The sequence below is a fragment of the Dysidea avara genome, chromosome 5 (assembly GCF_963678975.1).
Source record: "Dysidea avara chromosome 5, odDysAvar1.4, whole genome shotgun sequence".
NCBI classification, from domain to species: domain Eukaryota; kingdom Metazoa; phylum Porifera; class Demospongiae; order Dictyoceratida; family Dysideidae; genus Dysidea; species Dysidea avara.
In genome coordinates, this window is record NC_089276.1 from 32,656,711 (window position 1) to 32,670,954 (window position 14,244).

At 37.1% G+C, this 14,244-nt stretch overlaps 1 protein-coding gene and 2 non-coding genes across 4 annotated transcripts in view; all 3 read left to right on the forward strand.

The window, feature by feature from the left end:
* Positions 1-6,231, forward strand: part of LOC136256832 (uncharacterized) — a 31,444-nt gene extending 25,213 nt beyond the window's left edge. The window contains exons 9-11 of one of the 2 annotated variants that reach the window (XM_066049874.1): positions 2,379-2,607; positions 4,360-4,395; positions 6,084-6,231. In XM_066049874.1, coding sequence (XP_065905946.1) covers positions 2,379-2,607; positions 4,360-4,395; positions 6,084-6,115 — 297 coding nt within the window. In that variant the 3' untranslated portion in view covers positions 6,116-6,231. The remainder of the gene's footprint in view (positions 1-2,378; positions 2,608-4,359; positions 4,396-6,083) is intronic. The other variant, XM_066049875.1, reaches the window with a different exon arrangement.
* A 1,039-nt stretch (positions 6,232-7,270) lies between these two features.
* Trnac-gca (transfer RNA cysteine (anticodon GCA)) lies at positions 7,271-7,342 on the forward strand. Its single transcript has one exon. It is a non-coding gene; the product is annotated as a tRNA-Cys (tRNA).
* A 1,472-nt stretch (positions 7,343-8,814) lies between these two features.
* Positions 8,815-8,886, forward strand: Trnac-gca (transfer RNA cysteine (anticodon GCA)). Its single transcript has one exon. It is a non-coding gene; the product is annotated as a tRNA-Cys (tRNA).
* Positions 8,887-14,244: the final 5,358 nt, after the last annotated feature.

Here is a 14,244-nt window from a genome sequence, read left to right on the forward strand (position 1 = left end):
CTTGATGATAAAGTCATTAATGCTACACAGAAAATACTAATTGCCCAATTTCCATCATTACAAGGATTAAGATCTACACTTGTTCAATATTACTTGGGAGCTTGGGCAGATAATTATTTTCAAATAGTACACTGCCGATCTTCTCATTGGATCGCAGTAAACAGCATTAGATGCCAAGGTGGTGAGGTGAAGGTGTATGATTCACTGTACGAAAGAGTCAATGATGCCACTAAGCAAAAGATTGAAAAGACTTTTTCTTCTAAAGTCAAGTTTGTGGTACCTGTTGTGCAGAAGCAACAAGGATACAAGGATTGTGGCCTTTTCTGCATTGCTTTTGCCACACACTTAGCATTTAGAAGAACTAACTTCAAGTTTCAGTAAGATCGTATGTGTTAACATCTTATTGAGTGTATTGAAAAACAGCATATTAGTGTGTTTCCATAGTATTAGTTTATTATCATTGTAGATAACACAATTTAATCAAATTTACACTGTAAAATTGAAAATACAATGAAATGCAAATGATTTGGTTGAATCACATTATGCTACATCACATTATGTATATTAGTTATCACTGTCTAATACAGTCCTTGATGCCAGCAGAACGAAAGCCGTTTACAATGATTGTGGGATGAGCCGCCAAATGCGAATGTAGGTCTATTACCCACTGTGCAGCCAGCGGTTTCATCACACTCATCCACATGTCCTCTTGCTCTGGTATTCCTTTGTCTAATTGCTGGCAGATCTCAGTTTCATACCACTGCTGAAATTCGTTCTGCAAAAAAATCTTTAGCAGGCTTGTTGACTGACAGATTAAGTGGCTGCAGTCTGTCAGTGCAGTTGTTTGGGACAGTCACATAAAGGATATTGTTATCCTCCAACTTCTTCAGCATTTTACTTGTACACTGTGCTTTAAATACGTCAAGCAAAGCAAGTGCACATTGATCATTGCTAAGGCCAAGCAAAGCTCTTTCTTTTTGAACATAGGGAATGATAATATTTTCTATGTAGGCAATAGATGTTTCCTCATTCACCCAGTGGTTGGCTGTGTAGGTAAGATGTCAGTCAGATGGAAAATTGACATGTCTTGACAAACATTTAGGGGTGGAACCTTGTATATCAGAAATTTCCCTGACAGTGTACTAGCAAAGATGGTTGTTATCTGCCTTTTGTCATCCACAGCTGCTATTTTTGCTCTCTTCATGCCCAGCCTTTCTTTCCATGGTCTACTGGCTTGAAGGGACTATCTTGGTCACAGTATGATCCTCCATTTCAACAGCAGAACGAATGTCAATTAAATACTGCTGCTTGATCTCTTCAAAGTTAACAGAACTGACTTTGCATTTGCTATTAGCCTTTCTCTTACTAAATCCCATGCGACATAAAACACTTTTAGCCCATTCCTTGGTAAGCTTGAAAGAGCTGGCTGTTTTTTGTTTTGTGCTTCATTAATATTCCTGTTCCAATACCAATGACTACACTTGTTCCTATTGGTGTGCCTCTAGCCCTCATGGAAAGAATCTTCTCTTTCAAGAGGCAATCAAACTTCTCACCCAATAACGGAGGCCTTCCCCCTTCTTAGATTGTAGCGCATCAATACGAATCTCCTCTCCAATTTTGACTTCCTCAGATTTAATGGCTAATTCCCGTCGCTACAATTTCCGCCAGTCCCTAACGCTACTATCTGCAAGTTTGTAGGCTGCAAATTTCCTTACAGCACTGGCCACATCATGTTCACTGACAAACTTTCCGACTGTCACCCTTTCTTCATCAGAAAGCTTCTGATACATTCCTCTGTTCTTTCTTTTACCACACACATCATGAAGCTCGTCATATTCAACATTGACAACTTTTGGTGTTTTATGAGGTCCTGAATGGTCTTCTACAGGACACAGAAACTTTGTAATGCCCTCGGTAATGCCATCGATATCCAACACGTGTCTTCTACTGGGTAAATGAAAGAAATTGCACTACTAATGGTCTACCCATGCCGAGACCCATACAAATTTACTCATGAAAAGTTATTATTTTCATGGATAAGAGGTAGCCACGAAAATTTAAACCCCTCGAAATTAAATACCCATACAGTAGGCTGGCACAGCATAGTAAGCTGTTAACCTTAGAGTACATCTTGGGCATACCTTTGTGGTCACCACAGACCAAAAACAAATAACTTAATTCCATCATGTCTGGCCTCCCTCCTAGCCCAATATAAACCCTGCTACACTTTGAAATGACACTATTTCCGGACAAATTCAATTATGGCTTGACAACTGATGTAATTGACCAGATATTGTCCAGTGTCCGGACATTATTTCACACATTGCAATATTCATATTATTATGTCCTTCCATATTACTTCTATACAATGTATGTAGGAAAAAGAAGTTAACAATGCTCTACAGCAGCAAATAGAGAGAAAATCAAGTGATAACCAATCTCTAGTACAACAATGTGATCAGTTAGCTGAAGAACTTTTAGCTAAAAAAGAAGCTGTTATCCATGCAAGCAAATCTGCTCGTCTTGCCACTAAAACTGCCAAAGTTTCTTTAAAATCAGCAGATGAAGCACACAAGGCCTTGATTATTTGTAGCTCTCAACCTGCAGGTTTGTAAATTGTTTGTTTGTTATCCTTTTACATATGTGTGTACTTTATTATTATGTTTTACTGTAGTAATACTATGTATGTAGTGATTAGAAGATAAAAAGAACTTATTGTATATGGAAATATTTTGCATGAGGAGAAAAACCATCTACGTATGAATATGGCTTCATCATAATCGCAACATGAGCACAAGTGATTTGCCTAATTTTTGTTATATATATGTACCGTGGCTGCTGATGTATGTATACAACTAAAGTCTGAGTGGACATATCAGCAAATCCCTAGCACCCATGTATGGTATTATAGTGATATAGGTACACTTTGAAAGTAAAGCCACTGCATACATACATATTCCACTGGTTTGGTAACAGCGTGTATAGTGAATATCGATGTCACTGTGTTAACTCATTTCAGATTTCTTTGATATCCATGCTATCTCTCTTGGTATAATATTCACACTTATAATATCGTTTTGATAAATCCTAGGTACCTGGCTTGATGTTAAGTAACACACGACAGGCCACATCTATTGGATTTTATGTTACACGAGACTTACTGACTGTCTTTTCATAATAGGATCACATGTGCCAAGATGGCTTCAAAATCTCATGTGTGTGATAGTGAAAGACTGCTTTTTAAGTGCAATAGGGAGTGTTGATTAAAGTCTTATAAAGATAAGCTTTAAAGGTAAAGATCTTCCAGACAAATCAATTTCTTAGCACTCAAGAGGTTTGTTTTTTGAGTATAGTAATACAGTATATAATACTGCAGAACACCTGGTATGCTTCATGCAAGGCTTTTTGTAGTTGTAGTTTTTTTGTACAGGCGTGTATGATAAATTTAACCTTTACTGGTTGAATTTTCTTTTGCATTATCATTATCAAACCGGCCTACCTACCCAGATTTTCTGAGGCTTTCATTGCCCAAGCAACATAAGATCCAATAGGTATGGCCCTAATAGATTGCTTGTACCATTAGTGGCGAAAGAGCATTTACACACAACTGCAATTTGCTATAATTTGTTTATGATTATTGTAGTGAGTAGCAAGTACTTATAGCTACACTTATCTGTTGCTTAATATATGATTACTTGCTCACTGTATAAACCCACAATCAATCTATTCATATGCTTGCATTGTTACACATGCTTTCGAATCCTCACTACGGTAGTGCCTTGGCATTGTTCTTGTATCATTTCCAGTGTCCGTTATCAAAATTCATGCAGTCCAACATAAATGCATTTGTTATAAGCACACCAGCAGTTTCCCACATGTGTAGGTGATTAAACCTTGTGGCACATATTAGTTATACCACAGGTTCTCATGTTTTCACTCTCCTTCGGGCCTGTGTACCTCAGACTTGTGTGTATATATCATTCATTCGCTCATGCCTGTGGTATAACTGTTAACCGTGATATAGCCCAGGCGATATATCAAACCCTGAGTGTGCCATAGGCCCACACTAAAATGTTAGTATATTATATGCATAAGCACTAGGTCCACAGACCTGAGGGTGAGTGCATATTAAATCACAAGTTCCCATGTTACAACCACTATGTTCCACTTGGCTGCAAGTGTGGGAAACTGCTTCACAAGTGTATTTATATTGGGCCATGTGATAATTATGTGCGGCAAGCCAGGTTTTTTTGTCAAACTAAAAAATAAATCACACAGTTCATTAAAAGCATACATGTGTAAGCGTATGCAAAAATGCACTTTATCTTTCTGATATATTGCAACTTTTCTTATTTCTAGCAGTCCATAATAATGGTGAAGATGTTCCTTCTCAAGGTAATTATAAGTCATTAACAGCCATTGAGCACATTAATTGCTGTGTGTATACATAGCAATTAATACTGTGTTTTTACATGCAGTGTGGTTCATTCATGCTACTAGTCTAATTCTTTTCACTATAGACAATGGTATGAAGTATTGCTAGTCTTTTCATGCTCTTCAAAGTGGTAATAGCAACAAAACTTGCCTTGTATCCAATTAGTGATGTACATTGTACCGGATGCATGACATCGTTTCTAATCCCTATATTAAGAATTAGAATGCTTTCCAAATTCCACTGACAGGTTTTGTGGAACAGTTTAGTTCATGAATATTACACCCATGTCCATGCCACTCATTTAATGCTGTAAGTTGGAGTTAAAGCACCGCTGCGCATGTGTACGGAAAATACAGTACGAGGGGTGTGTCGAGAGGCTAATACAGCATGAGGCAAAGCTGAGTGCTGTATTTGCCTCGAGACACCTCCTGAGTACTGTATTTTTCGTACACACAAGCTTGGCGGTGCTTTAAGTGTTATATTGTACTTCCTGGTCACGTCTGGCTAGGAGCAATTTTCTCTAGTACTCAAACCACTGTAATTTTCGGTGATAAGGATATCCGTAAGTGTTCATATAATCTATTTCTAGTCGTAGAACGAACTAATAGGATTAGTTTGGCTAGTTTTAGCGATTTACAATGTCACGCACGTGACTGATCAATCGTGCTGTCTTAGTGGAGTCGTGTTTAAAAGCTTCGTGATCAGACAATCAGTAAGTGTTTATACAATCTATTTCGAACCGTAGAACGAACTCGTAGGATCAGTTTGGCTGGTTTTAGCGATTTACAGTGTGTTTTAATATTTACGTAACATTCCACAAATAAATTCTCCGCATAACTGTACTGTATTTGCCCAAGTGTGCTGTATTTTCCCAAGTAAGTGCATAACTGTACTGTATTTGCCCAAATGTGCTGTATTTGCCCAAGTAAGTACATAACTGTACTGTATTTGCCCAAATGTGCTGTATTTGCCCAAGTAAGTGCATAACTGTACTGTATTTGCCCAATTAGCTGCATAACTGTACTGTATGACTCATACAGTACAGTTATGCAGTTGATTAGTACTGTATGGACAATATGATATGTGGCATTGCTTTGATCCTCCCACGCAAAGTACAATATAGTTGTGTAATTTTCAGCAAGAAAGTAAATAATTATTATAAATAGGAAAGTACATAGATCTACTGTACATAACACAAGTGTTTACATAGCATAAGTGCTGACATAACTCAGCCATGAGAACACCCAATAATTTTGCTAAATTAAAATATACTGATATCACTGCCAGTACCCTAATTAACAGGAGATTACAAATTATTAAATTTGAGGTATGAATTTTTTGCCAGTTGTACTACCAGTATAAGTTAGATAGTAGAATATCGTTGACATGTAATCAGTCCAAGATGAAGACAAGACAATATATACTAAGATATTATTAAACTAGAAACACTGTGTATAGAGTTGCATTATTGTTAAATGATCTGTATAGGAAAATCAAAAATGTCCACCATATATAGAGTAACTATCATCAAAATTGAAATACTTCGTTATGATTGTTACTTCAGAAACTGTTTGGTATCATTTTGTTGCTGTGTTGAATTTATTCACAGTGTAAAAATTCATTATAAATTTGTTGTTTTTGTTTGTAGATGCAGATGAGCAAGAAGGATGGCCTTATTAACAATACTTTTACAGCAAATACTTACGAATACAAAAGATGACTCTAAGTAATAATTTTTAATAGTTATAGTATTTATATTCACATCAATTTATTTTATAAGCACATACATTATTTACACAAACTTTAATGATTATTAGAGACCACTGTAATTATTTTGGTGAATCATGTAATCAATTTTATCAGCAGCAGAAGAGGAGCACAACCATTAGACCATGTAAGCTGGTTTACAACTTCTGGTGATTCAGTAGCGAAGTTTTAGAGATAACAGCTCCATGGATGCTTTTATTAATCAATCAATCAATACCCACCCCACAACTTTGATTATATTATTTCAATAGTCTCTTCCCAAAAGACTGGATATCATTGTGGGTCAAATGCATTGCATGTATTAATTATGATTGGGCAAAATTTCAATAAATCACCAATATCGCCTAAGCAAGTGCTCAAAATACCATTATATCCCTGGCGCATGTATTTTGCCTTCACAATATTATCGCATAGGCAATACTTATTGCATTTAGCAATAATTATTGCATATATCATCTATTTGGTGTCTCTCTTCTAGGCCTCATATTTGATACAGTTCATGTATATTATTGCTAATTATGTCAATTGGTTAACTTGTTAGCAAGGAATTTGTGTTCATAAACTATAATTCTCAGTGAAAACAAGCAGTCCAGCATATGGACTTTATAACTATGTGGTTGTGTTTCAATTTTCACATGCAATATTGCAATAACTGCATTAAATGACTCATGCAATAATTGCATGTCACAAATTTAATATCGCCAAACCTTAGTATTGATAGCATGTGATCTCAAATTTGTCAGATCATTCCATTTCATTGTAAAAATAATTTCTGTTTGATAAAGGTTTTGTCAATGCGGCAAAATGTGATGAAGAATTGTATACTACTGTTTAACACATTCAATGAAAAACAGTAATTAATAATCTAAAGACATTGTTTTTATACTCAAATTTGTGAGTTTTACAATCATATATGTATAACAAATGGAATCTCAAGCCCTGGATCTAGCTAATTGAAGTCACCTAAGTGTTGTTATAGCAAAACATTTGAGAATGTTTCACAAAAAAGCTAGTAAAAGCAAAGACATGACTTATTATGTTAGATGATTGTTAGTTGTTATCAGTGTTGGGGGTATAGCTCAGTGGTAGAGCATTTGACTGCAGATCAAGAGGTCCCTAGTTCAAATCTGGGTGCCCCCTAGATGTTTTTTTTTTCTTTTGCTTAGCTTATGCGGTTCTCCTAAAGCCACATTTCAAATTATTTTCTGTACTATATATGCAATGCATAGGCGGCGGAAAGGGGGGGGCTAGGGGGTTAAAGCCCCCCCTAGGTCTGCTGAGGGGGGGCCAACCCCCCCTCAGAATGATATCACACCGAAATTATCTTTCTTGGAGTGGGGCTGAAAACCGTGATAAAGATCGAGATACTCTAATAGAGCAGTCACTCTAATAAAGTAATCAGTGTATAGCGAGCTATGTAAGGATTTTTATGTAGTTTATCAGCTAGAAATGGTAGCTGGTGAGGTGGAAAGCTCTTGTGATTTTTTTTTTTTTTTGGTCTCACTTTACCAAACTATAGAAATAAGTCTGGGTCAGCTCAACGGAGCCCCCCCTCATATCAACTACTTCCTCCGCCGCTGATGCAATGCATTGTTATCGCTATGGGTAGGGACCCGCCGATTATGCTGGCATAATTTTGAGCATAATAGGTACCTAAAAGCATTGAGCATAATGCCAGCATAATAGGTTAAATATTTGTACGATAGTATAAATTCTTGCTGGAAAAATGACAATTGCAAATAAGATCGATATACTCTAATAGAGCAGTCAGTAACTCTAATAGAACAATCATCAAACTGACTGTTTTATTAGAGTATATCGATCTTTTCTCTTATATGCAGCAAGAATTTATTATTTATGCTCCAGCCACTCCTTTTTTTTCTATACAGTGTTAAACTAGTAGCTAAGCATATAACTAAGGCATGAACATTGAGCATAATCAAGCATAATAGGTAAATATTGAGCATTAATTTAAGCATAATAGGTGAACTTTTGAGCAGTGCAGCATAGCATAATAGGTAAAATTATGAGCATAATCGGCGGGTCCCTAGCTATGGGGATGTTGATTGGTAGGGGAGATAGTATGCTATGATCATCTGTAGTAGTGTATCATATTGCTGAGTTCTTATCTACTTTTGGAATTTTTTACTCGTATTATTGAATCAACATAAAAGTTAGGAAGCAAGCTCTTAAAGATCAGTGGTAGAGCATCGTAATTATTGACTGCAGATCAAGAAGTAAATCTGGGTGCCCCTACACTGTAGATGTGATATTGTTTTCTGTTCACCAAAAAGTATGTATGTTCTAATTTGATATAACATTAGTACTGCACAAAACAAAACCAATAATTAACTACAAACATGCAAAGACAACAAGTGCAGTGCAACACATGCTTTAAATAGTTGGGGTCTAGTTTTATGGTGCAACTGGTAAGTTTGGGATATCACTTATAAGCTTGATCACTTCCTCCACACCATTTAATAACATGAGAAGTGGTCCCTTCAATTTAAGTTTCTTTAATTAATTCCATCCAGGAGTGAATTTGAAGTCTCCAAGTCTTCCATAATTCCTGTCCTACTAATAGTGGATAATTGCTAGCTGTTATCAGTGTTGGGGGTATAGCTCAGTGGTAGAGCATTTGACTGCAGATCAAGAGGTCCCCAGTTCAAATCTGGGTGCCCCCTGGACATATACAGGTTTCTTTTTTTTGTGTATGCTATGCCTCCTTATGTATTTCGCCTTGACTGGATACATTTAAAGCTTTCTTTTGCTTTTTGTTCTTTCCTTTCTGTGTGCAGTTAATTTGTTTGGTTTTATGCAATAAATCTGTGCTGAAGTAATGAATACTTTTAATCATGTGCAGTACATAATAAAAACATATCATGGTGGTGTAAAACATCTCAGTGAACAGTTTGGTCGTGTAATAGAATCAGGTTAATACTGTAACCAGCATAATATTACTGATATGAATTACAGTACAATGTAGTGTATACATACAATCAGAAGCAAACTCTTAATTTGAGAGCTTTATATGAGATAATTGTGGGCTGGAATCAGTGTTGGGGGGTATAGCTCAGTGGTACGTAGCATTTGACCACAGATCAAGAGGTCTGGGTGCCATGTAGTTTTCCTTTTGCATACAGGTAGGTGTATAGATACACAAGTAATAATTTATTTGGATATCATATCACCATTGTGGTTTCAATTCTTTTTTGGTGAAAATAATGTTGCATGAAATGATTGTGCATGTACATGTTCGAGATTCTCATAATACCAGCTGCATGAGGTCAAGGGTTAAGTAGCACTATTAACTATACACACATATGCTCCTCCACCAATAGTACTGTATACCGAACACTATTTTTTACCACTGGATTGATCACTTCCAGTTTGAAATGTACATTGTACCCTGCATTTAGGCCTGAGTCAAATGTGCTAAAATTTTGCCCAAAATGCTTTCAGGAATTATGCTCTACAGTGTTCCCATTATGCTTACAATATGCTCCTAGGTTAACAACATTTTATCCTGGAATATTTTAATCAGTGAATGCTTTAGAGTATATTATTTCACTACAAAGTGACTGTTCTATTAGAGAGTATTGATCTGAGGAACTATGTACCTTGATTGATTATTTGATTTGATTTATTGTTTATCCTCACAAGTGTAGTCAGCAGAGCTGCTCTTCCCTACTGGAGCACACATACGTACAACACTGGGAGTACAAACACAAAAACATGAACAGCCATACAAATACACAAGCAATATAAACACACGAAACTATAATTACAATTGAATTAATTACTTTGAGTGTTGAAATAAAAGTCCTAACTTACAAAGAAATTATAATTACAATCAATTGGAATAGATTTCATGAGTGAATTCCACCATGTTGTGGCAGAGGATCGGAATAGAAATATTTATTGGTGGTTGCTAAATGGTAACTCACCATGTGTTTCAATTATGCTGTGCTCCAAGGATCGAGGAGCAAACAAGGTTGTTAATTGTAATTCATGATGGTAGCTATAGTGCATGGCATAGGATGACTTAAACATGATCAACTACGATGTGCTCTATTGCATGTGCAGTTTCCACTGACTGCTCTATTAGAGGGTATCAAGACACACGATAGTGTGTCGTGCGGCCCAAGAAGCCGGCGCGCCACACCGTGAGTATATTAACAGGAAGAAAGAAAACGCAATTTTCACACCTATGTAGCTCTGTGATCCCTTATCCAATTGGAACCAAATTTGCTAGAGACGTGCCGCCCAGTTAGGGGAGTCTACATACCAAATTTGAAGAAAATCGCTCCAGCCATTTCCGAGATACGAGCGAACAAAATTTCGTTTTAATTTCTTCGTTTTTTTCTTCTTCATCTTCTTCATTTCGCACACTTCGCAAAATTCGCCATAAAACACGAATGCGTGCTCGGATTTGGCTGAAATTTGGCACACTTAAAGGGCTCATTAAGGCGGATCTCCGTACCAACTTTGGTAGGAATCCGATGAACATTTACGGAGTTATGACCGATTATTTGCGTAAAATAAGGTCGAAGGTCTGTCACGCCTACAGGGTAAACGCCTTGGAGGAATCAGTTGAAAATTGATATGTAGATGGAGCAACCATCGTAGGAGTGCCTTTTTGTGGTTTGAAAGGAATCGGGATAAAGACCATGGAGATATGACACGAAACCCAACCTGTGTCAAAATTACGCGATCGATTTTTATGAATAAAAAACTATTAGTTTTCGTATCTACCAGGCAAACCGCTTAGAGCAACGAGCTGAAAATCAGTATGTAGCTGGAATAATCATCATAGAAAGTCCTTGCAGTAGTACAGAAGAATCGGATTACAAATCACTGAGTTATGATTCGAAAGGCAACTAGGTGCAGCAAATGCGAGATCGAGATACTCTAATAGAACAGTCACCCTAATAAAGCATTCAGCTGCATTTATAATTTACTCAGTTATATTACATTGTAAGTTATTCTGTAGGGAATTCAGCTACAAACAAGTCACCCTGTAGTCAGATCACAGGGGCGGATCCAGAGTTTCGAAAGAGGGGGGGCACCTTTCTGAAAAACAGTTGAAGACCAAAAAAAAAAAAAAAAAAAAGGTCACAACAATAATAGCTAGTTATCCTTACCAACTATATCACGTCTGTTATGTAAAATAAAATCCTATTTGTAGCTTCATAGGTAAGCTACACTGCCTCATGAACATTGTGACTGCTTTATTAGAGTAATTGACTGCTCTATTAGAGTATCTCGATCTTGCATGCAATTTCTTGAAGGGGGGGGGCATTTGCCCCAAATGCCCCATCCTGGATCCGCCACTGGATCAGCTAGAAGAAGGTACCTAATAGAGAGTTCAGCTACAAATAAGCCATCATGTAGAGAGTTCAGCTCAAATAAATCACCCTGTAGAGAATTCAGCTACAAACAAATTGCCCTGTAGAGAGATCAGCTAGAAGAAGTTACCTTGTAGAGAGTTCAGTTACAAAGAAACAATCATGCAAGAGTTTAGCTACAAACAAATCACCCAGTAAAAAGTTCCGCTATTAACAGATCACACTGTAGAGAGTTCAGTTAGAATCAAGTCATCCTGTAGAGAGATCAGCTAGAAGAAGTTACCTTGTAGAGAGTTCAGCTACAAACAAATCACCCTGTAGAGGGTTCAACTACAAACAAGTCACCCTGTAGAGAGTTCAGCTAGAAGAAGGTACATTGTAGAGAGTTCAGCTACAAAGAAACTACCATGTAGAGAGTTCAGCTGCAAACAAATTGCCCTGTAGAGACAAACAAATCACCCTGTAGAAAGATCAGCTAGAAGAAGTTACCTTGTAGAGAATTCAGCTACAAACAAATCAACCTGTAGAGAGTTCAGCTAGAAACAAGTTACACTGTAGAGAGATCAGCTAGAAACAAGTCACCCTGTAGAGAGTTCAGCTACAAGAAGTCACATTGTATAGAGTTCAGCTACAAAGAAACTACCATGTAGAGAGTTCAGCTGCAAACAAATTTCCCTGTAGAGAATTCAGCTACAAACAAATCACCCTGTAGAAAGATCATCTAGAAGAAGTTACCTTGTAGAGAGTTCAGCTACAAACAAATCACCCTGTAGAGAGTTCAGCTAGAAACAAGTTACCCTGTAGAGAGTTCAGCTAGAAGAAGTTACATTGTAGAGAGTTCAGCTACAAAGAAACTACCATGTAGAGAGTTCAGCTGCAAACAAATTGCCCTGTAGAGACAAACAAATCACCCTGTAGAAAGATCAGCTAGAAGAAGTTACCTTGTAGAGAATTCAGCTACAAACAAATCAACCTGTAGAGAATTCAGCTAGAAACAAGTTACACTGTAGAGAGATCAGCTAGAAACAAGTCACCCTGTAGAGAGTTCAGCTACAAGAAGTCACATTGTATAGAGTTCAGCTACAAAGAAACTACCATGTATAGAGTTCAGCTGCAAATAAATTGCCCTGTAGAGAATTCAGCTACAAACAAATCACCCTGTAGAAAGATCAGCTAGAAGAAGTTACCTTGTAGAGAGTTCAGCTACAAACAAATCACCCTGTAGAGAGTTCAACTAGAAACAAGTTACCCTGTAGAGAGTTCAGCTAGAAGAAGTTACATTGTAGAGAGTTCAGCTACAAAGAAACTACCATGTAGAGAGTTCAGCTGCAAACAAATTGCCCTGTAGAGACAAACAAATCACCCCGTAGAAAGATCAGCTAGAAGAAGTTACCTTGTAGAGAGTTCAGCTACAAACAAATCACCCTGTAGAAAGTTCAGCTACAAGCAAGTCATCCGGTAGAGAGATCAGCTAGAAGGATCACCTTGCAGAGAGGTCAGCTGCAAAGAAATCATCCTGCTTCATCTTTTCTTCTTCCTGTAGTAAAGAAAAAATGACAGGTTAAAAAGCCCTAAAGCCAGCCATAGGCCGGCTTTGGGGTATACAAATACAAAAAGAATTGAAATCTAATCCAAAACAGCCAAGCTGTAAAAAAGAGTGCGGCCCTGAGAAAGGCTATGGTGAATAAAGATGTGAAATCCAAGGTGGCGGCCAAGAAATGGCTGTGATGGTAGGTTAATGGTAAAAATTTTAATAACAACAATTCAGGTGAATTTGGTGCCGCTTGGTCTTGGCACAAAATTCACCTGAATTGTCGTTATTAAAATTTTTACCGTTAACTTACCATCACAGCCATTTCTTGGCCGCCACCTTGGATTTCACATCTTTTTTCACCATAGCCTTTCTCAGGGCCGCACTCTTTTTTTACAGCTTGGCTGTTTTGGATTAGATCATATTATTTTCATGGAATTAATTAAGCTCTATGGTTTGAAATATCCACCTAATATGCTAGCATTACACTGGCATAGCACTTCAGCCTATTTGTTTTGTAAATTTGACACAGGCCTACCTCATCTTGTATTAGCCACAATCATAACTAGTGCTGATAATGAAGCATAAGTCATGGGATGTGATATAGTCATTTTGTGTTTACAGTCATATTAGCTACCTACATATACCAGATGAGGTAGTCTCTTGTGCCATTTTTTCCTTGTCTAATGAGCCTCCTTAAACTAACAACCTTCAACAAGTTTCCTTTAGTTCTACATCAGGTAGGGGAAGCTACACTCCAATTTATTGAAATTACTCCAGCCAATCCCAAAATATGGGCAGCCAAAGTTTTGATTTTTTCTTCTTAAGAAGCTCACTGAGGCTTAGAATTTACATAAATTCTCATTTTTGCACACATTACAAAATTGCTATAAATGCAACCCTTTACTCGATTGCCTCAAAAATTGGTGCACTTTATGTATATGAAATTTGACTCTATTCATGGTTAATTGCTTAACAAAAAAAAAAAGATGTTCTGTTACAGCTACAGGGCGAACTGCTTAATTGTGGTGCACATAGATTAATTATTGATCTATTGTGGTTTGAAAAGAAATGCACTGTACAACTTTGGCTCCACACCCAGTAGTTATATAGTTAAGATAGTTGTAGTCACATGTTTGCAACCGAAGTGATATTTGCACATT